The sequence below is a fragment of the Delphinus delphis genome, chromosome 5 (assembly GCF_949987515.2).
Source record: "Delphinus delphis chromosome 5, mDelDel1.2, whole genome shotgun sequence".
In the NCBI taxonomy this organism is placed as follows: domain Eukaryota; kingdom Metazoa; phylum Chordata; class Mammalia; order Artiodactyla; family Delphinidae; genus Delphinus; species Delphinus delphis.
In genome coordinates this window covers 6,452,763-6,477,143 of record NC_082687.1, presented here as the reverse complement: position 1 = coordinate 6,477,143, position 24,381 = coordinate 6,452,763, and the positions used below count along the sequence as shown (strand labels likewise).

The following is a 24,381-nucleotide window of genomic DNA, read 5'->3' as shown; positions in this document are numbered from 1 at the left end:
GCACATAGCGAAATGTATCCTTCAAAGGCCTTGCACTCAATTTTATGAATTTCACTCTTTCACTAAATTCTCTCATTTCTAGAGAGATGAGGCTGGAAGTTAGCCTATTTTCAACCCAGTGGTGATTATTTTGTTTGGAAATTTGGGTAAAATCAATGTGGTCACTTTTGAATCCCAAACAAGTAGTACATACTCTTCTGCCATTCTCTTGTAGTTATTTATTTATTTCTCCTAAGAAGGTAAAAATAACTCCCTTCAAAATTTCTAACTTCAAAAATTAGTTTGTGGCAAATAATTGTACTATTAAAAAAAAATCTTGGTAGTCGATATCTGAATTATTAGTCAGGTCAAGTGTCCAAGATAAAAATAAGACTGAGTATACAATAGCATACTCATCGTATTTTTGACACTGAAATGTAATTCTGATTAGGTCATATGCAATCATTTTAATGTTAAAAATAAATAAATTCTACTGCATTATGGACACTGTATGTTCAATTAACCTCATATATGAAAGGAAATCCACAAAGAGGCTTCCATATGTTTAATATTAAAAATTTTTGCTTACAAATCTTATACTTACCATGATTATTACTGGTTATTTAAGAACTTAAAGAAATGAAGATGGCAAGTTTAAACAATGAAATATTAGAACCATATGGCCTTTTTTCTTCATTTTTAAGTATTTATTTACTTGTTTATTTATTTTTGGTTGCTTCATTGCTGCACACGGGCTTTCTCGAGTTGCGTCGAGCAGGGGCTCCTCTTCACCGCGGTGTGCTCTCTTCTCATTGCAGTGGCTTCTCTTGTCGCTGGGCACAGGCTCTCCCCCTGTTTATCTGTAACCTTCCACTCCAACACTGAGAAACCTCGCCCTCCTTACTTGCCAACAACTTATTTAGCTGTTCAATCCCAGCATACCTGTCAAGCTGTGTCAGAGTTGTCAACCCGTACTTCCGTGGGGAAATATTATATGAACTAGAGCACAGTGCTGATGTACAATATTTTTTTGCTTTAATCTAATAGATTCCACTATTTCTAAAGTACTTAGGTCAGCACATTTTCCCTCATGCTTTTCCGTGAGGTCCTTTCGTACATTTGTCACGTATTTAGACTGTATTTTTCACATTCCATCTTGGGATCTCCCAACCTTTTAAATGACATGTTTTAATTTGCATCCATTTTCAGGTTTACACTTCGTGCTGTGAAATTCTATAGACTGTCACAATCCCACAATCTATTACCGTGTCATACAGAATAGTTTCACTGCCCTATCACTGATTATTTTACTGTTCCTATAGTTTTGTCTTTTCCAGAATGTCATATAACTGGAATCACACATAAAGTAGCCCTTTTCAGACTGGCTTCTTTAAACATGGCAATATGCTTTTAGGATTCATTTATGAATCTTTTTATGGCTTAATAGCTCATTTCTTTTTATTTCTGAATAATGTACCATTATATGAATGTACCACAATTTGTTTATCTGTTCACTGACTGAAGGATATATTAGTTGCTTCCAGCTTTTAGCAATGATGAATGAAGCTACTAGAAAAACTTATGTATAGGTTTTTGTGGAAACATAAATTCTCAAATCAGTTGGATAAATAGCTACAAGTGCAATTGTTTGATTGTATGGTAATATTTAGTTTTGTAAGAAAGTACCAAAGTGGCTGCACCATTTTGCATTCCCACCAGCAATGAATGAGAGTTGCTGTTGCTTTGCATCCTTGGCCAGCATTTGGTGTTATCAGTTGGGTTCAAAGCCATCCTAATAGATATGTAGTGGTATCTCATTGTTTTAATTTGCATTTCTCTAATGCATATGATGGTGAGCATGTTTCATATGCTTATCTGCCATCTGTACACCCTCTTGGTGAGGTGTCTGTTCAGATAATTTGGCCATTTTTCACTGGGTTGTTTTTTTTCTTATTAATTTTTAAGAGCTCTTTGTATATTTTGGATACAAGTCCTTTATCTGATAAGCAGTTTTCAAATATTTTTTCCAAGTTTATGACTTGAGTTTTCATTCTCTTAAGTCTTTCAGAGAATAGAAGTTTATAATTTTAATAAATTCTAACATCAGTTTTTCTTTCATGGATCATGATTTTAGTGTTTTATCTAACACTTCATTGCTGAAGCCAAAGTCATTCACATTTTCACCTTTGTTTTCTTCTAGAAGTTTTATAGTTTTTATTTAAACTAGGTCTATGATCCACTTTGAATTATTTTTTGTGAAATGTGTAAGGTTCTGTGCCTAGATTTGATTTTTTTCATGTGGATGTCCAGTTCTTCCAGAACCATTCATTGAAAAAACTATTTTTTTCTCCATTGCGTTGCCTTTGCTCTTTTTCATAGATGAATTAATAATAACTATGAGTTTGTTTGAGTGTTTTTGGACTCTCTATTCTGTTCCATTGTTTTATATGTTCATTCTTTTGCCAATATCACTCTGACCTGATTACTGTAACTTTATGTTAAGTTTTGAAGCTGGGTAGTGTGAATCCTTCAGCTTTGTTCTTCTTCACTATTGCCTTGGCTATTTTAGGTGTTTTGCGTCTCCATATAATCTTCAGAATAAGTTTGTCAATATCTACAAAACAGCTTATTGGAATTTTGATTGGGATTGTGCTATAGCTCAAGTTAGGAAGAATTGACATCTTAACAATATTGAGTCCTCCCGTCCATGAACACAGAATTTATTGGCATTTATTTAGATGTTCTCTGATTTTTACAATCAAGATATTGTAGTTTTCCACAAAGATTCTTTAAGTATTATGTTAGATTTATACCTAAATATTTCTTTTGGTGCTATTGAAAATGGTATTGATTTTCACAAATTCCAGTTGTCCACTGACAGTATATAGGCCTTCAGGTATATAGGAAAGCAGTTGACTTTTATATATCAACCTTGTATCCTGCAAATATTTCTTCTGCTTCTTTGTTATCTTTATTTCTTCTTCTGGTATTCCAGTTATGCATATGTTACATCTTTTGAAATAATCCCACAGTTCTTGGATGTCCTGGTCTTTTTTTTTTTTTTTTCCCCATTCTTCATGCTCTTTGCATTTCTCTTGGGAAGTTTCTGCTGTTCTGTCGTCAAGCTCATTGATAACTTCTCTTGGCCATTTCCAGTCTATTGATGAGCCTGTCGAACACATTCTTCATTTCTATTACAGTGTTTCGATTTCTATCATTTCCCTTTTTTTCTTTCTTGGAGTTTCCATCTTTCTGCTTACCCCACCCACCTGTCCTTGTCTGTTGTCTACTGTTTCCATTACAACCCTTAATACATTAATTATAGATATTTAAATTTCCCTATCTGATAATTCCAGTATCTTTCATATCTGAATCTGGTTCTGATGCTTTTTTATGTCTTTTCAGACTTTTTTCTTGCTTTTTAGTATGTTTTCTAATTTTTTTTTTGTTGAAAGTCACATATGTTGTATTAAGTAATAGAAACTGAAGTAAACACCCTTTGCGTTTCTATTTTCCTGGCTAGAAATAGGGTGTATTTAATGTTTGCTGTCACTACCAGATGCTTCAGATCCTTCTAGCATCCTGTGTTTGTCTGTTGGCTTTGAGCCTTCCCTACGTGCTCCTCCTCCAAGAGGGTTAGTATCTTGCAGTGCTTTCGGTTATAATCTGCTAGTATTATCCTGAAGCCGTTTTGGTATGGTGGGAAAGTAGAGTAGAAGGAAAGTATTCTACAATGGTATGATTAAATCTCCAAGTCTTAGTGGGCCTGTGTTTCTGGGCTATGGCCTTTACAGGTGTTTCTTAGCTTCCCTCCCCACCTTAGATGAGGCAGGAAGCCTAGAAATACCTGGAGAGGGAACAGTGCCCTTCACTCAGGTAGGTTAATTTGACTCTGTTAAGATATTTTCCCTGAAGAATAGGTCTTTGTTTTTTATGTTTTGTTTGCGGTACGCGGGCCTCTCACTGTTGAGGCCTCTCCCGTTGCGGAGCGCAGGCTCTGGACACGCAGGCTCAGCGGCCATGGCTCACGGGCCCAGCCACTCCGCAGCATGTGGGATCCTCCCGGACCGGGGCACGAACCCACGTCCCCTGAATCGGCAGGTGGACTCTCAACCACTGTGCCACCAGGGAAGCCCAGAATAGGTCTTTGTATAGGAGTGTTCTAGGGCATTTCATGATGGTTACTCTTCCCTTCTCCCTAGTAGTGCCACAGTGGCACCTTTCTCAGCTGTTCATCGTGAGATCGAGGTAAGCTTCCTGGTGGTGAGACCCAGGAAACTCTGGGGCCTCCACTAAGAATGCAGCCTCCAGGAAGTTCTTCTTCTTAAGCTAGGCCATATTGTGCCTCCAATAATACATCAAAATTACTGTGTGCTAACACCAGTTTATGGTTCTAGCAGCTTCTCTGCATGTATTCTGAAATTGGCCATTGCACCTCTGTAGGCATCTGTCTCTCCATATTTGGGGGTAGTAGTTTTTTATTACAACTTCATTCTCTGATGGTTCCAAGAAATATCATTAATTTTCAGTTTGTTCAGGTTTATCTTTTTGTAAGGATGGGAGTGATGATTTCTACACTCTTTACATGTCAGTGTTTAAACTAGAAGTCCCTCACACTTCACTTTTGATGTCTCGAAGATTGGCCCAACCTATGTGCTAAGGGCTGAGTGACTACCACCCTCTCATAAAGAGGCTTCTTAGCCATCACTAAAGTGTGGAAATGTGTGTGTGGCGTTCCCTTCATCTGCATCTGTATTAAGACTGGAGTAGTCCCTGCTATTATAGTTTTCCCAAGGTTGCTGACCTGGAAGCTGCCCCTTCCTCCTTTTCTAATGACCTCAGTGTTACGGCTCATACTGCTACCAAGACTGTCTCTTCAAAACCCTTCTCTCTGCACTGCCCCAACAGAGGGCGAATAGGAGCCCCTACCTTTTCTGTGCCATTTCTTCATTCACAAGGCTAGAGTAACTTATAAGACTTCACAGAAAGATGGCTGCTTCTAAAAGGGATTGCAAGGTAGAGGGAGAGTTTTTAAAAAGAAAACTATGTACTAAATATATCTTTCCTATAGTCCAAGCAAAAAAGCATTTAAGAATTTAAACCTTTTCTATGAGTCACGTTATGGTTGTTCCCATTTCTTAACTTTACTCTAAAGGGGAGAGCTCTTCTTTATTTTCTCCTTTATTTTATTACCAACAGTTATTTATTGGGTTCTATTATCAGTTAGTGTTCCACATCTTAGAAGACAGCTATGAACCTCTCTGTCCATTTGAGAAACCTCACACCCTTCTCATAGAAATCAGAAGGCCTTCAGTACATACTTCCATTTCATAGCAGTAAATTTAATAAATAGTTACCTAGTGTAAGGACCATCTGGTCTGAAGACTTCCCAGCAGGCAGTTCTTGATGGTTGTTAGGACTCCATGTCTTCAAGGACAACTCACAGTTGTGTGTGAGCACTTCAAAACATCCACGCAGGCGTCCAGCGTAGCAGTTGGTGTGACTTTTAGGCATGTATGTTATAGTCTTCTGAGGGTCTAGGGAGTACTCTTGGAGCACACACACACACACACACACACACACACACATACACGCACCTTTTCAAAAAACAAACATTAATTCTCAGCCTACTTCAGAGGCTCAGCAGTCACCATTATTAACCCTTCAGTTGTCTCAAATCTATAACCTAAACTGTTTCTGGAATTTCTACTTTGTCATCCATGCAGCCTACTGAGGAAGGGAAGCATGGTCTTAACGGTCCCTTCCTTCTCTTATTTGCAAGTTGTTTCTTTCATAATGGAGATCGATCTTCAAGTTCATTCTGGTGGGGTGAGGAAAGTGTTCCATTCTTGAGACATATTTCTTAAGGACACTTAGCTAAGGAAATATATAGTCAAATCTCTAAAATTTTCGTTTGAAAAATCCTTTCAAATTCTTAGACAAGGACTATCCTCAAGTTACCAATTTGAGGATGGTGGTGTACATGAGGAGGTGGGGGGAGACTTTCTCAGTTCCATGTATGTGGTGAAGAGGGAAGGACTTGACCAGGCCCTTAACTATACTCTACTGGATGCGGCAGGGAGCGGGCGATGTTTTAGGAAGGAGAGAGTTGAGAAGGTAGACAGACAAAGTAGAGGCAGGCAACTGCGTTTTTTTTTCTGTGAGAAGAAAATGTTCTTTTTTTTCCTTAACGTCTTTATTGGAGTATAATTGCTTTACAACGGTGTGTTAGTTGCTGCTGTATAACAAAGTGAACCAGCTATACATATACATATATCCCCATATCCCCTCCCTCTGCGTCTCCCTCCCACCCTCCTTATCCCATCCAAAGCACTGAGCTGATCACCCTGTGCCATGCAGCTGCTTCCCACTAGCTGAATTATATTAGTTTTGGGGTACAGTAAGGTAATTTTAATAAGCTCACCTAGAGAGGTCGGCTGGGCTTTCTTTCCGCCAGGCAGCATAGCTGCAGGAGCGCCACTCACGTGGCGCTTATGTGGAGCGCACCCCTTGGAGCGCAGTGCCATTTACACGGATTACAATGGGAAGGAGGCCCCCTAGCGTTGTGTAGCAAAGCTGGTTGTGGCAGCCTTTGGAGTAGTAAGAATTTTAATTTTCATGTAAGTTATTTGTAATTGTATTTTCTTTGGAGAGTTGTCCAAAATCAATGGTCTCCTTCAGCTGATATTAAGTCAAACATCTGTTCTCAAGGTCTTCATAGTACTCATTGCACTGCTATCAGAAGTTGATTGACTTGTCAGTTTCCCCCCTACCTGGAACTCCAGATCGCTTTAATCCCTTTACCAATAGTTCCAGGCACACTGTCTGGCACAAAGGAAGGATTTGCTAAATGTTTCTGAATTAAAAGTAACTATTCTCTATGACATACACCCAATTGCCCTGCATTTTTTTCTTCCTAATTTTAATTTGTTGTCAATTTAGTTCACAGAGAATGCACTGTGTTTCTATTTATTAAATTAAATATCTCCTAGGGGTAGCATATTAAAAATTAAGCTTAGTTAAATCTCAGTGTCCTGTGATCATTATATAAGCTGCTCATTGCTGCATCTCATATTAGCTTGGTTCAATGGTTAGATGGTAATTGACATGAATACTTAATGACCACGTTTCCATTCTGATATATTACTAGTGATACTTACAGTTTAAAGTGCATTAGGGTTAATTGTAAATGCTTATAATTTGCCCACCCTTCTGACTGACAGCATATTTTTACACCTCAGAATATGATGAGCACTCCAGACCTGTGTAGGAAGAATGCTGGTCTTCAGAGGCTCAGCAGTCACCATTATTAACCCTTCAGTTGTCTCAAATCTATAACCTAAACTGTTTCTGGAATTTCTACTTTGTCATCCATGTTGCCAAAAAGATCGCTGTGAAGTGTAACCTAAAGTCGGAGTGTTTTGTGATAATAGAGAAGAAGATATTATCTTTAGCAACTGTCACAGTCTCTTCCCCACAGAATTTACAGGATGGTGCAGTGGAGCTCTCCTTTCTTCCCTGTCTCCCTCTCTTTCAACTCACCTACACCTGTGCTGCTTCCTTGGAGGCCACTGAAACATTGGTTTCTTTCAGATATGATGCTTCAACTCAAAAGTAGCTAGTAAAGTGGGTGGATGCATATTATACTGAGCACGTCATTAGACAAAGCTTTTCTCTTATCAGATGATGTGAATGTCCAGATGTAGTCATGTAAACATCAGAGGTCTTTATTATAATCTCACACATTCTTCATTCATATGATAAAAGGTGAAGTGATGCTGTCTAGTTAGATTGCTCTGGTCATTTCACACATTTAACTTTCTTTGTGAATATTCCTATGAATATGTCCAAGTTCAAAGAGAAGCTTTCCAGTCTTCCAGGCCGTAGCCATGCATCATGTTTCTTTTCTGTTTTCCCACAACAGACAGGACAGTGTCCATGGTAAATATTCGCTGATGATTATTAACACATTATTTAGGGAAAAAGAGTATGTATTTTAACTGGTTGAATTATTTAACCTAGTTAATCATCCTAGAATTAAGATAATGTCTGTTACATGCAAAAAAAAAAAAAAACTAAAACGCAGCTGACGTTTTATTATACTACATCAGCAGGTGTAGTCCAAAGTTTAATAGCCCTGTCATGATGACTTGTTCAACAAAACAGTTCAGAAAGATGGTTTGCACAAGCAAACTTCAGGGGGGACGTCTAAGATCAAAAGGGGCAGACAGTCACCTTGAAGTTGAGCATATAAGTTCACAAATTCAAAAATTAGGGAGTCAGGAAGATCCTAGTTATGCTTGGATTTTAAAATTCTAGAGAATATTGCACTGAATCTGACTCAAATCAAAAATGAAAGTAATCTTCCTCTTATGGCTTTTCCATGCCTACTTCAGTACCTACAGTATAGTAGAGGCTCAAGAAATACTTAAGGATTAATGTTGACTGAATAAGGAGGAATATAGCTATGACCACCACCATCACAAGAGAAGGCTACAAATGAAATTAAACTGCTTTATTTAATCTCAGAAACTGAATAGGAAATAAGAAGTCGACTGCTTTTAAAAACATATCCCAGAATGGGTACTGATGATATAATTTTTGTGGGCTACTTTATTATGCTTTTTATTCATGCATGAATTCAACATTTTATTATAAGCACTAAAGTGATATATTTAATTATGGAGTTAAATTTTTTTTTAATTGCCAAATGACTTACAAGTAGGACATTTGTTTGTACTTGATTAAACTGTTTTGGTCGTTATGTATCATTTCACTCCCTGCTTTTGAATAAAGATACTCATTTATATTAACTGTTAGTACACTTCAAGAAATGTAGTTAAATACTGATGACTAACCAAGATACTGTGTACCAGGAATGTGGAAATATTTACTTTCTGTGGAATGCAAATTAGTTGGAGATGCAGATTTTGCATTACACAGATCAGAGTTTTCAAATAAAATCTCAAGCAATGTGTTTGAAAGGGCAAGCATTAATAATTTGTTGCTCATTCACACAATTGCTTTGAAGCTCCCCTCCCCATTTTCCTGCACCTCAGATGAATGATTCACTCATATAAGATTGCCAGTCTTATTTAAAAGGCCATTCCATTGAGTATCTTAGACTTAATTTTTATGAAAGTTTTTTAGAAATAATTTCCTATTTACATTGTTAAGATCCATTTCACTTGAGTATTTTGTCATTTACAGTAATAACTCATCAATCCGTTAATGCAACCTTTCTTAATGTTACTTTTATTAGTCCTATGAAATGTGCTATTGTGAACCTCTGAAATGTTATAAACCACCAGATTGCTAATTGCTTTGGATACTGTGAAAAATAATTACTCCACATTATTTTTTATATTTAATTGACAGTGTAATGCATTTAACTAAAGATCTGCAATGAACTATTTCTAATTACTGAGGGTGGTGGAGTGGAAAAACTAGGCTGTGAAACTTTACAAGGAAACAATGTTTTCTTCATTACATTAAAAGTTATTGTTGATATAACTTTTTCAGAGACAAACAAAAAAATTCCTTAAATGGGAAGTTCTGGAAAGCTAGAAAGAGTTGTGGAATATTTTTATTCATGATATAGTAAGGATATTTTTTAAATTATTATTTTAATAGATTGGTGATGGGTGTCATATACTAATTTTACCATGCTTGCCCTAAAATTTCTCCTTCTTTAGTTGGCAGAATTTTATGAGAGAGATAATCATGCCACTGCCAGAATGAGTAATGTTCATCACTGGCCTGCGTTCAATTCATTCTGCATCTGTAGGACATTCAGCTGAAAAGCTATGCCAAATTTTAGATATTGAAATATGTAGATATATCAGGAACTGAGTCTGTTCTTAGCTCTCAAGGTAAGAACTTCTTGTTAGAAACCGATCTTTGAAAATAACTTAGAACCTGATGCAAGGAATTCCCACCATCTAAAAGTGTCACGAATTGAGGTGTAAAACGTTAGGCTCTTTGAGTAGACGTGTACTGTTTTCATTGCCTGTGGTTCTGAGGTTTTTAATGGTCAGCGTATTCTTCTTTTCCTCCCTATAACACCTGGCTAAAATGAAGTGCCTCCACTGGTATTACATTAAATTGCTTATTTCATTTCAATGATGTACATTTTCCAAAAACAGACATCTAAAACAAGTGACCTGTTTCAGGGAATGTAAATTATTTTCAGAATTTCAGAAATTGAAAAGGGATAAGAGGAAGGAGAAAATGCTGGGCTGGTGTGAAGCGATAGCGCGTAACCCTCGCAGGATCCCTAACAACACGCGGACCCCCGAGGGCTCAGAGGAATGGGCAGACGCCTCGCAAACCTCCACACTGGTGAGTGCAGCCGTGATACCTCCAATGGCTTGTGTGAATGGATGCGGAGGGAATGGGGAGGGGGCCGGGGAAGGCTTCCTCAATAGTTCTCTGCTTTGCAATGTATTATATTGCTCATATAGACGTCGCTTAATCAACGGGTAGTAATAAAAACATCTTAATTTCATAGAATCTAGAGTTTAATTCAGATTAACAATTTTTTTTTTCTTTTTGTTTCTTTGGACATCGCCCGTCCGTTATGTCAGGGACCTTACAGAGATATTTAAAGTTTATACCTTGCATTCTACACTTCGGTAATGGAATCATTGGAGGAAAACGAGTACCGTTATCCAAAAATAATGAAAAATCAGAATCCTACCTTCTGTATTTTCCTATATTGAATCCTTTTTAAAGGCATTTTTAGAATATATAGGATTCAAAAAATTATAATTTTGATATAAAATCGTAAATTGCTAAAATGATTTGAAGACCAGATCAATAATATACTCTTTCTTGTTTTGTTTTCTGCGTTAAGTTTACACGTTCGGCTTTAGCTAGCTTTTATTTCCCAGTGATTAGGAAAAGAGAACTCATTAGCAAAAGGAGTTTTATAAGTTCTTTGTTTAGGTTTTGGCTGCAACATACTTCATTTTGATTTAAGGGAGGAAAATTCCATTCAATCTCTAAGTTTTAAATTGACATGTTAGTTGTATTTTAATTGCTATTTTACCGTTTTATAAGAACACGTACTTTCATTAGCCTGATTTATTAGTTGATGAACATATAATTAAATATAAGCAAAGGTTTTAGGTTTATTTTTTTACTTTTGAGTTATTTGATAATTTCTATCATTTTACATAAAAACAATGGTCCTGACCAAACATTATAGAGTGAATTTCAAGAGAAACCATGGAAAGGAATAGGCTTTCAATTGATAAAACATAGAAATGGGAATTCTGTTTAATTCCATCATCTTAGACTGTAGGGAGAGGGCTGAGGGTATGAAGAAAGTATGCAATGTGATTGGACAAAGTTCTAGGGAATAGATTCTTTGAAATTATTATCTGCAGTGTTTCATCTCAGTCATATGCTCTTTTGTAGATTACCGTTTTCAATAAAACTGCTTGGCATGAGTTAACACCATTTAAATACACATGTTGCACAATATTTATACATAAAGCTGGATTTTGTAGGTACCATGCAATAACTAAAATTTTTTAAATAAAAATACTACTTCTGTGATCTCATTAGAGCGGCTTTAGTGCTTAATTACTATTTCATAGAACCATAGATCAAAACCATTAAAAAAAATCTTGAGCCAACATTTGGCCTGACTTTCTCTTATAATTTTGGGTAACCTAATATTAGCTTCATTTTACAAATGTGTAGTAGCCCAGAGAAATTAAGTGGCTTTCCCAGTGTCACTTAGCTAGTAAATGTCTCTTCTAGGATTACTAGAAGCCTGGCTTCTGAAGGTAAGGCATGCTGTATTAGGGCAATAGTCTTCAGTCACTGTAACCTAACCCCCAAATCTCAGAAGAATAAAATATTTCTTATGTCATAGCTCATGTGTCTGGGCAGCTCTCCTTAGAGGTTCACTGTCAAAGGTTCACTGATTATTCAAAGACTCCATCCCTCTTCTTATGCTGCCTTCTTAAGTACATGGCCTGTTAGGTCACTGAGGAAAGGAAAAGGCTATGCTGTCCATTGTGCGTGAGCTATTATGGAGCAACCTGAAGTGTGTAGACATCCTTCCATTTGCCACAACCTAGTCTCATAGCCCCATCTGAACTGCAAGGGAGGCCGGTGAATATCAGGAAGCCATGTGGGCAGGAAAAGCAGATAAGGACATCTCTGCCAAAGTCCACTCTTGTGGTCGCCAAACATTCATGTCACGTTTCCACTCTTTCATTAAGAAGGGCTATTATTTTCCAAGAGAGATAACTAAACATTCTTTCAGTCACTGGATTCAGTTCAAATTCATGGTCTCTGGTTATTCATTGTCCTCATCTAATGATGATGATGGTCAATCACCTATAAATAAACGATTTATATTTTGCAACCAGCTCCCAACATACATATATACCCAATATGAAGGAGAGGAGTAGGAAAAGGGAAACCACAATAAACACTCATATTTGGAAAGAGAAAGAACTAAACGTACATGGAAGCCAGTGGTGTATTCCTGCTGGACAGACATTGTCAAGTCTCCCTGACCTCTAGGTCAGGGAGGATCCTTGAATTGGCTTTGACCCTGCTCCCTGGGAGATCTCCCTTGTCCCTGCTTTCCTCTAGCCTCTGGATACGCCCTCTGGGAAGTTCTTCCTTTTCTATTATTCTCCTTGTCCACATTCAAAGTGCCTAAGGAAACTTGTATAGCCTTAAAATATTTTATTTTCCTGTTTGGGGAAAATTATGGAACCAAGAGTTGTTTTAAGTCTTAGGAATTTCAAGGCTCATACTGCTGGAATCACGGTATTTCAATACGACCATCCTCTGCAATCTGCTAGGGCTCTGATCGCTTTGCTTTCCGGTAGTCCGTGTGCCTAGCAGAGTTCTATCTTGGTTGCCATTGATTTCCAGTTCTCCATGTCTCTATCTCAGCATGATCGTATCCTGAAGAACAGGCAGGAGGACCACATCCTTAACCTCTTTGTCCAGAGATGCTTTGTTCAACTGAGAGGGTCCACTCGGTGTCAGCTCTGAAAATCATACTAGCCTTGAGTCACTTTATTCAAATGTAACTTTTCATTGGACCTTTGTTACTCAACACTCACTTCAATGGCAGGTCTACCAGTTGGGGTTTAGAAGAAATCAGGCATTGGGTCCAACAAACCTTGAAACTTTCGGATTCTCTCTATTCCTGGTCAGATCTGCTTTCACACAAGCCGCTTAGTTCCTGAGCTCACATTTCTCCTGTAACACCATGCTGAATGTAGCTGATAGTACTTAACATACATTATTAAGTTCTGTTTTTCAATCTGTTTTGAGTGTTGCCAGCCCAGCAGGCCCAGGGTCTGCCTCTTGAGTTAATTCAAATAGAGATTTTGCCAATAGTTTTGCCCAAACATCATGCAGATAAATAGCTTTCTACCTTTGTAAACAGTTTCCTCCCTCCCCGTTGCTTAAACATTAAACAAATGCCACATATTTTAGACTTTTCTTATGGTAGCACAGACTCTGGCTAACTGATTTCTGTATTCAGGTAGTTATAAAAGTTGGGGTACAGTCAAGAAAACAGAAATAGGCAATTTTAACAATATATAATGTGAAAAATTATTTAATCTGCTATTGGAAGATTGAAAATGTCAGAAAGGTACACAAGTTTGGTAACTTCAAGGAGTAGCAACCACCCATACAGAGGAGTCACACAGGGAGGAGACTAGAGCTACTCAAACCTAAAAGGTTGACGGAGGGACCCCTCAGAACTGCACCCCAACTCTGAGGAGGGATGCTTCTCAGCTGATGAAGGAACGTTGGAGCTCAGAGGAAGGACCCTGAAGATCTAGGACCCAGACTCCTGAAGGGGATGCACTTCTCAATCCTTATATATTCAAGTGGGGGGAAGGGGCTGGTGCAGTAAACGTAGTTCAGGGCGTGTGAAAAAAGCTTAGAAACTGGACCCACCTTCCACTGCCGACTTAAGTCTTGTGGCATAACGCTAACAGAAACAGAGTCCTCTCTCTCCTCTTGTCTAATGTTTTCTTTTAGCACTAGCGTTGGCAGAACCTGACCAAGAAGTAAATGTCAAAGGAGACATCTGGTTTGAAGGCTCCCAGCTCCAGCATCTCGGTGTAGAATACAGGAGAACGGATTTAGGGCTGAGTGATATTAACTTAGTAATCAGTATGGAAAATTAAGAATAGAAGCTTTAACGAACTCAGAAATTTCATAGGCTTAGCATAATAAAGGTTTGTTTTCACTCATGGCTCAGTCTGATACAGGACATTCGATCCTCAGACAGTGAATGCAGAGATCTCTGCTCCTCCCATCTCCCAGGGCTGCTGTCTTAAACACAGGCCTCCTGGTACTGAGTTTATCAATTAAGGGGTAGAGTATGAATGGGTGACTATGTAGATATCAGCTTAGGTTTGGAAGTGCTAAGCATCACTACCCTGATGCCGTTGGCTGAAACCAATGCCACATCCCAGTGTATCTGTCCGAATGATGGGAAATAAGGTCTTCCTATAGGACCAGAATAGGGAAATTGAGAGCATTTGGCCAGCCTCTACCACAAATGCGTTCATTCTTTGAGTGGTAGCAGTTTTGTCCTGCCTTTCCATTTTATATCCCCAGGATTTAACTATTACTCTCTGCTGTCACCCGGAGCATTTGAGGCTTTTCTGTACAAATCATACCCCCTCTAATGATGATGGGGTGGGGGGAGAGAAAGAGGAGGATGAGGAAGATATGATGATGGTTGTTTGCCAGGAGCGTTTCTAAGCATTTCGCACACATTCCCGTCTGTAATGCTACAAGGATCCGATGAGGTGGGCGTGATCGTTATCCCTATGCTGTGGATAAAGAAACTGAGCTACAGAGAAATGTAAAACCTGCTGAAAGTGACTTAGGTAATGACTGGTGAAGCTGAGATTCCAACAGTCCAAGCAGTCTAAAACCGAGGGTTGCTCTCCTGTCTTTCAGGCTGGGGGAAAAAGTCATTATTTGAGTTGACACATTTGGTTAAACAGCAAGATTGTAAAGCAGATAATAATACATTACAGTGTGTGACATAAAAACAAATAGGGCCTTTTCTTTATAATCTCTTGATTACATGTGTCTGTTAGATTACTCTCTGCTCTGCATTGACTGACATATAAAGGTGGCCAGTATCACCATTGCATCCTCAATAACTGACCTAATTGAAAAAAAAAACACTTTTTTTTAATCTACAATGCAGTTCAAATTATCTGCTTTTTAAATTCAGAAAGTGCTTACTTAGCCTAAAAATCCCTTGAGTAAGAACATTGAAGGGTTTGAGAGATACTTATTAAGCAACCATCTTCATAGTTTTAACCTATGGGGTGAGGGAGCCCTTTGTATGACAGGCAGGGAAGAAACCTTTGAAATTTATTGTAACACAAGTTTACATGTTAAAAACAAAACAAAAAAATACCTTATACTGACTATACCCTTAAGCAATTGCTTGAATCAAATCAGAGTTCAACATTAAATTCAAAATGAGAGCAAAAGATATCATAAGAAATAGAAATAAGAAGGTGAAAGATTTTATGAGGAATGGAGTTTAAAACAAATCTATGGAAGTCAAAATAGGGAGATCGAAAAATGCCATTTTAGGTAGTCATCCAGAAAAAATTACTTTCCTCTAATCAGTGATGGTTCTTTAAGGCTCTAAATAGACTATGGTTAGGTAGAAAAGAAGAACAAAGTGCCACTCTATGTGTTAGATGAGGTGATTTGCCACTTTCAGTCATGTATGCATCAGCTCCGGGCACATTTTCCAGGCTTCTGTGTACATGGTCTGGGATGAGGTACTTGCTGCTCTAGAAAAGACTGAAGATACTAGATAAGAAAGCTTTCAAGGAGAAGTATGTTTTATATATATATATACACATATATGTATATAATTATTTGTAATAAGACATATATTTATAAAGCTTTATAATTTTCAAGCAGTCTTTATGTCCATTGTGTCATTATAGCTCACAACCATTCTGAAATGCAGGAGTTCCCAACCTCCGGGCCACAGACCGGCACCAGTCGATGGCCTGTTAGGAACCAGACCGCATAGCAGGAGTGAGCGGAGGGCAAGCAAGCGAAGCTTCATCTGTATTTACAGCCGCTCCCCATCGCTTGCATTACCGCTTGAGCTCTGCCACCTGTCAGCTCAGCAGCTGCATTAGATTCTCATAGGAGCGCGAACCCTGCTGTGAAGTGTGCCTGAGAGGGATTGAGGTTGCGCCCTCCTTATGAGAATCTTATGCCTGATGATCTGAGGTGGAGCTGAGGCGGTGATGCTAGCACTGGGGAGCGACTGCAGGTACAGATTATGATTAGCAGAGAGGTTTGACTGCACAGAGACCATAATCAATCAATGCCCTTGAATCATCCCAAAACCATCCCACCGCCTGGTCTGTGGAAAAATTGCCTTCCATGAAACCGGTCCCAGGTGCCAAAAAGGTTGGGGAATATTGCTGAAATGTACACAATACAATTTAATTATTCAAATACATAGTGAAATGGAGATGCTGTTAAGAGATTAAGTAGTTCACTCCAAATCATAAGGACTCAGAACTTCTAATTTCCAGGTTATTTATATACCACACCCATTATGAGAAGTTGGTAGTGTTTTTGGCATAATATAAGTGAAAATAGTGTATCTCAAAAAGGTAAAGGAATTCACCCCGGTGGCAGATCAGAATTTGTGATTTCTGTCTAATTTTAAATCCCAAGATTTTTCCAACTTGCTATAAACTCTTTCTAGGAATAATATAACTTAATAATACACATTTTAGAGATCAAATTTTCAGCTACTGGACAACTAAGTACCTCCTTACATAGCCTGATAAGTATTTATTAATGAAACAGGCAGCTGAAAAGATTCATGTTTAATTACGTCATAACCTTATTTTCAAAATAGAACAGTTGTGTTGAAGGTTAAAGTTCCATAGTTATTGAGCTTATGAAAAAATCAGAAATTAAAATGATGCACTTTTATTTTTACTTCTTTTTGTATGTTTTAATTGAAAAGCCATACCATCATCAGCTTTTTTGTTGTTCTTGTTGCTCATAGACTTTACTAGTATTTTCTTTGGTTTATATTAAACCAGCCCACTTGGACATTTGCGTAATATAGATGAAATCAGCCCCTGAACTTGAGACTTCTTCATCTGGGATCCCATTCTTTATGATTTAGTGAACAATGACTGGATATCAAACAGAAAATGAATGCATGCCTAGAATTTATGTAACTTTAATTAATTACAAGTGATCCTACCATTTCAAAGATAATATCACAAAAGAGCAAAATTAGATGAAAACATAAAAGAAAGTCAGGTAGAGCTTTTGCTATAGACAGATGGATATAACATCTTTTTCCTTAGTCTATGCCAAAATTTGTAATGTTGATATCATTTGCTACTGGAAATAGCCATATTATCCAAGTCTAGTAGGTTGAAGTATTTTATATTCAAAATTAACAAAATGGGGCTTCCCTGGTGGCACAGTGGCTGAGAGTCCGCCTGCCGGTGCAGGAGACACGGGTTTGTGCCCCGGTCTGGAAAGATCCCACATGCCGCAGAGTGGCTGGGCCTGTGGGCCATGGCCGCTGAGCCTGCGCATCCGGAGCCTGTGCCCCGCAACGGGAGAGGCCACGACTGAGAGGCCCGCGTACCGCAAAAAAAAAAAAAAAATTAACAAAATGTTTTAAATTATTTGCCTTCTATGCGTAACTTTCAGCAATGGTGTTGATGGAATTGATTAGAGTATGGTGTATTGAATGTAATATATAATATTTAATCATTAAATTGGAGTGAAGAAATACACCCTTTTGATCAATGACCATAATATTTGATCCAAGTCAACTATCTTTATGCAAGAATGGTAACAAATAAAACTGAGGGAAAAAGGAATCTGCTTCATAAATTAGTAATATGGAGATGATGTTTATTATGCAAATGAAGGAGATAGGAACAGGGAGTATATGTGTATTCCTAATAGATCTAGATTATATGCCGAAAAGCTTCTTTTCCTAGATCCTTGCATGGCTAGCTTCTTCCTTCAAGACTTGGCACATCTACCATAGCAACTTTGACTGGAGCTACTCCTGATTTTCATCCAACTGTGCCTCTCTACACCAATTCCCTCTCTACACCAATTCTGATTTTCTTTTTTCTTTTTAATAGGTTCATCCTAATCTGAAAATAGTTACATAAATATGAATGCATGTTGGTTTATTTTCTGTTTTCTACACTAGGATATAAGACGAAAAGGGAAGATCTGTCCTGTTTACCTCTATATCCCTGGTGTTTTGAACAGAATAGGAACGGAATAAAATTTGTAGAATGGATAAACAGCTTGAGCAGACAGCATGAACTGAGAGAAAGCAAAATTATTTTTTGTTTATAAAATTCTATTCAGTACGATATCTCATATTAAATCCCTCTTACTAGAAATGCCTATGCCTTAAAATATGGAAGAACTAGTCTGAAAGATCAAACAATTCTGAGATGGTTTCTACGACAAAAATACATAAAGTTTTGGAAACCGAAATCATGATTATAAAAGCTACATTCCGTTGGAATAAGGCTCCCCTTTGGTAAGAATTTAAAATATTGCAGATAGCTTCCCCAGTGCGTGAGACAATGAAATGTCAATGCATCCTTATTAAGAAAACACATTTACCGATTACGGTTTACCAGAGTCATCTTCCTTACTCTCTTGCTTTCCAATCATCCCCTTAGTCAATTTTTAGCCTTAGCAGGCTGAAGGAAATCATATATCTGCCTACAGCAAATGGACTGGTATTGCCCTACAAACATAATCTCTCTTAGGAACCAAATAAATGGTAAATAAAAAGAGGAGTTTGAGTATATTAAATTTCTCATTAAACATATTGACTTATTTGCAATAGGTTCACCCTTATTTCTTTCAGTCTCTGAGCAAGTGGGCCAGCTGCTCATTGTGTGATGGCCTTTATACATTCTGAAAATAAATAAGTCAGGGCAGATAGAGTTTGCAAGGTTTTTTTAACCTCATTTTCTTCCTCCCTTGGATTCTTTCTTATTTGATTGTTTATCAGTTATTACGTTTAATTGCTATTACAAAGCCTTTACTAAGTACTGCCAAAGGCAATAGTGAATGAAATCTAAATTTTTATTAGAATAACTATAAAAAACAAAGGAGGGAAATGACATAAAAGACCTTGTGCGTTTCAAGAGCTTTGATTTTTGTAAGGAAGTAAATCATTAAAAATATACCCCAATGGTTTTTATGGAAACAGATTGAACTGAAGAATGCAAAGGGGGGGGAGACTGGTGCCTCAAACGTCACATCACAAAGAAAGGTTACATTCGCCGTGCAGCTTAAAGTAATGCATTAACTTTAATTGTATAGCTACTGAACAGTGTCAAAACATGATTATTCACAATAGTAATGATTGATCTAAAAATGCTCCTCAGAGGAAGAGATCTTTTCCTCTCCAGAGCAAGTCACCAGATCATATTCAGAGCTGTTCTTTTTCAAAATGTGTCATGTCTTTCTGTTTCATTTAGATATAAATTAAATTGTGAGCTCCTCAAAAAAATGTTTAATTCTCAATAGTTGTTTAATTCTACTGTCTGTATAGTATTTAGAACGTACTGATTTTCCAATGCACTGATTTAATTTTCTGAGACCCAATGGTCATTTTTGTGTGTACCCAGATAGACAAGTGTGGAGTTGACCTGCCTGCTTTCTCTCCACTCTTAGCAGGCTGAAGTGATACAGACAGCAAAGTTGTCTTCCTTGTGTTGGTTTTTGTGGGAGTGTCGTCATGTTTTATAGCAAGGGACCAGGCAGGACACATTGACGTGATATTTGTCAAGTCAGCTTGTTTGGGCCTCAGAATAAAAAAATGTACCTGGAAATAAGTGGAACATGTCAGAGTGGTCCTGAAGAATCCAAGCTATTTCTGTGCAACAATCTTCTTACTCAATCTTCTTACTCAAATAGGATAGAGTTCATTTATAGCTCAGATACATTTATATCCCAAAACACAATTACCAGTAACATAATAAGAGTATTTTTAATGCCTGTTCTATGCTGACAAGTTTAGATGTGTATCTCAGAATGTCCTGGTAACCCTGAAAGCAAGTACTGCTGTGCTAATGACACCTACAGAGAAATGAAGATGCAGGAAGACTAGAAAAGTGGCAGAACAGGAATCCAGAGTTCTGTGCTACTTCATAGAGTGTATTTTGTTCATTGAAATATTTGATAGTCACATCATTTAATATGATGTTGCTTAACCTAGAGTAACTACCCTACTAATTCATCACTGTGGTCGTTGAAAGGCCTGATGAATGAATTGTTTGACATCCAGGGCTGTCCATTGTTGAGTTTCAGTTTGGGACTCCAGAGCTGTCTGTTGTCATAGAACAAAATAGGGGTAAGTCTCGGGGGAAATGGAGTGATTCAGAGCTATCTGAATCACAGTTATCACCCAGCTTATAACGTGTCTTCATTTATTCATTTAACTACTCTGTATTGATAGTTGGCTTTGTGTGAAGCCCTGCACTATGCAATAAATATACAGGACTGAAAAAAAAGACAATCCTTACCCTCAAGAATCTAGGGAAGAAAACAAATAAATGAGTAAGTCAAAGGTAGGATAGGAGAGGGAGTAAAGACAGGGTGTTAGAAGACCCCTTAGGTGATGCTGGTCCAGCTGTGGGAGTTCAAGTTCCCTGTAGACACTGAGAGTTGGAGATGTGAAGAGGATGGTGGTAAGGAGGGACGAGAAGGGGCATTCCATGACCCTGTGTAAACCATTTATCAAGTGAAAATTAAAGTGCTGAATTTCGTTTACTTTTTTTTTTTTTTTGGTGGTACGCGCGCCTCTCACTGTTGTGGCCTCTCCCATTGAGGAACACAGGCTCCAGACGTGCAGGCCCAGCGGCCATGGCTCACTGGGCCCAGCCGCTCCGCGGCATGTGGGATCTTCCCAGACCGGGGCACGAACCCGTGTCCCCTGCATCAGCAGGCGGACTCTCAACCTCTGCGCCACCAGGGAAGCCCTGGGGTATGTCTTTTAAGAAGCCCTAAGTGCAGGGTTAAGAATCAGTGTGCATCAGAAGATAAATTACAACTCTTAGGTAGGTATGGATCTGAAGATGGGTCCCTACAAAGCCAGCTCCTTCCCGTTACATGGAAACTCTTCCTGCAAACACTCTAGTTAGCTTCATGCTAATTCCTGACACTAAAAAAAGAAGTAAATATTTCATTCAATCTGGCCTAAGACCACCATATGTTGTTCATCACCAGCCTGTCCAAGGGAACTGTGCCAAGCCAAGTCAGTCCATTTTTATTTCTTCTTTCCAGAGGCTCATTGTTATGTTACTTTTCCCATCTCACAGATGGGGAAGCTGAAATGAAGACGTTTGAAGCAAATTTTTCTTTGTGACTAAGCCAGGTAATAATAAAGAAAAAGAATCTTTAATTATATTACATTAACTCTTTAAGTAAGGTAATTATATATACTTCTATAAACCACATGCGAAATCCTCAAGTTGGAGATATACAGCCCAATTCCATGGGTGAGTTACATCACTCATCTGTCTGCCCTGTCTATAAAGATTTCTGACTCTGGGATTCTAAGAACCCTGGATGTGGCCTTACCTGTTCCATACATTGATTATAAATGATAATAAGTATTCTATCCTAGTTATTATACTGGACTTTATTTACTATAAGTATTGAATATTTATTTGCATTTTTAACAACAGCATATGTCTACCTATCCAGAAAGCTGCCCTGACCTGGGTAGATGCCTATGAGGACAAGGTATAAATATAGAGATTGACTTAAGATCTACTATGTGAAAAAAAGTTTTATTGTCTCAACACAAATTGACCAGGCATAATATATCATGCACGTCCTATTGTAGTTATATATAACACAAAAGTTGTTTGAGAGTACACAAAGCAGTCTGTGTAATTTCTCTAATTAGTAAGGTTATTTGACAGGTTTTATCAGGGACCAGTTCCTGCTCCTTATTCTCTTAAAGTTACAACTCTGATGTACCTAAAGCAAGGTTGTTGTTTTACATGCTTTTGTTTCTGTGTCAAACATGTTAACTCAGGTGCTGACTTACAAATTTTTGTTTTGTTTTGTTCTTGGTAAAGAACATATTGACTCTTTCTCTTCGGAAACAAAGGAGTGAAGTACAAAAACATGGTGCAAAGTTTGTAACACATAAAATGGCTTATGTTCATTGCCTTTTGCTTGTCAGAATGGCTGAAAAATGAGACCGGGTTCCCATGTGTGCCTGCTGCTTACTTGTGGACATGGACTTAATAGTGAAGTTGCAGTTCACTGTGCGTTTCTAACTGCTTCTGGAAAGCTTTGACTGATGTTACACAAGGCAGTGCACGATAAACCGAAGTGCATTATTCCATGGTAATTGTCCCCATTTCCATGGACATCTCTGACTCATGTCCACTTTACTCAGTTGTCTTTCTAAATAAAATAGTGGGCTCCATTATTCTTTTTCATACAAAAGGAGCCCAGTCCTCCTGGTCTGAGGTTAAAAACAATTTTGGATCAAACTTTAAACTGAGCTAGATGAAGGAAATGAAATTTAATTTTTCAAGGTTGGGGACTTTTTACAAACATTTCTAGTTTTTCCAAATGAGTTAAAAATCACAATCAGAAAAAACAACTTAATCTTCAGGTCCCTGTCACATTAGCTCCTTTTCTTCACATATGAATTTCATGTGTGCTGGAGGACAGATGTTCTTACCTCCATTATACAAACAAGAGGGCCTTGAAGATTAAGGGATTTATTCAGGTTCACACAACTCATCAGGAACAAGACCCGCCACAGAATCATGTAATCCTGACTTTCTACCTTGCTGAGTCCTACCTTGTTCTTTATTCCCATGAATTCCATGCCTGTTCTATGTCTTTATAAAATGCATCACAATTTATCCATTTGTGCAAATTAGAAAGTGCATCCTTTCCTGTCGTGTACCTCCAGTCCCTCACTCACTGTTTTATCAAACTTACCTGATAACGTCTTTTTTCTTTACCTGATAATGTCTTTTTTACCTGATAACGTCTTTTCAGTCCTCATTTCCATTCATGCCACCATCATATCTGCCCTGTAATAGTTCCGTAGTCTCCTAAGTTGTCTTTCTGTTGCTAGGTGTTATTGTTTCTAATATGTTTTGAACTTTGTTTGAAAGTTGTCTTTCCAAAACAGTAAATAGACCCCAGTGCTCTGAAACCATCAATGCTCAGCTTTGCCTGTAACACAAACTCAGAGCTCGTTACTGTGGTGTGTGAATGAGGCTCTTCAAATTCAAGCTCTGTATTGACTACCACACATTCCTTTAGTGGCCCAAGCTCTGCCACACCAAAGTGTTGCCACATACCCTGCAAAAAAGACCACAGAAATGCTGGCGGGAGGAAACTCTATACCTGAAAAAAGTAAGTACAGAAGGGAGAGAGATGAATCTGGGGGCTGAAAAATTCCTTTGGGCCATTGCCTGTTATGTTTCTACATGAATTAGCTTCCCTGCTTCTCTTTTCCCTGAAACCTCTCTTTTGGCCATTGGCTTTCTTTTTTCCTTCAATTCTGTTTTGATTTGGATTTAGTACATAGACTGACTTTGAACCATAGATGTGGTTCTAACCCGGCATCACAACACTCTGGGTGTTGGGCCAGGAAGAGTTCCTTGGTTCAAAGAACAGAAAATTCCGTTGAGAGCATCCGGCCCTCACTCCCTTTATCAGTCAGGGTTCAGTACCAGAAACAGAAACGACGCGAGGAAGATCGTTAAGATGGGATTTAAGTTGTTGGAAGGGCTGAAAACTATTTGGGCTGAGATTCTTGGACATAATCCCACGACGACACTCTTGTCCCCATAAGGGAGAGGTCACTGTTTGTCCGGACCAGGCTGGAGCCAGAGCCCCATCTGTACTATCACAGCTGCCTCGCAGCATCTCCAAAACTCATAACAGGTACTTCACTGCTGCTGTTGGGACACCTGAACATTTTCACACTCAGGACTGAAAACAGCCACCCCACACAAGCAACAGAAAGGAGACCTCGTTTCCACTTTTCCAGATCTCAGGACGGCGTGTAATTGATGGGCCTAATTTACATTGAGAACCCTAGCTGCAAGGGAATCTGGGAAAAGCAGTTTGGGGCTTTTCCAGATGTGGAAGGAGGGAGGACTGCGGGTTGAAGGAATCAGTCCAGGGTCCTCAGCAACCTTCCAGCTCCAGCTCCCGTGCAGCTACTCTCTCGGCCTGACGTTCGTTTCCTCTCCCTGCTGTACTTTCTTTTTTTCAGGTATAGGGTTTCCTCCTTTAGTCCAACTTGACCCATCAATATGGTATGATGGTACTGACAAAATA

General features: G+C 38.4%; 1 protein-coding gene across 2 annotated transcripts in view; it reads left to right on the top strand.

Moving 5' to 3' along the window:
• Nucleotides 1–24,381, top strand: part of MARCHF1 (membrane associated ring-CH-type finger 1) — a 548,885-nt gene that overhangs the window by 217,230 nt on the left and 307,274 nt on the right. For both annotated transcript variants that reach the window (XM_060011951.1, XM_060011950.1), the window contains exon 3: nt 10,172–10,320. In XM_060011951.1, coding sequence (XP_059867934.1) covers nt 10,210–10,320 — 111 coding nt within the window. In that variant the 5' untranslated portion in view covers nt 10,172–10,209. The remainder of the gene's footprint in view (nt 1–10,171; nt 10,321–24,381) is intronic.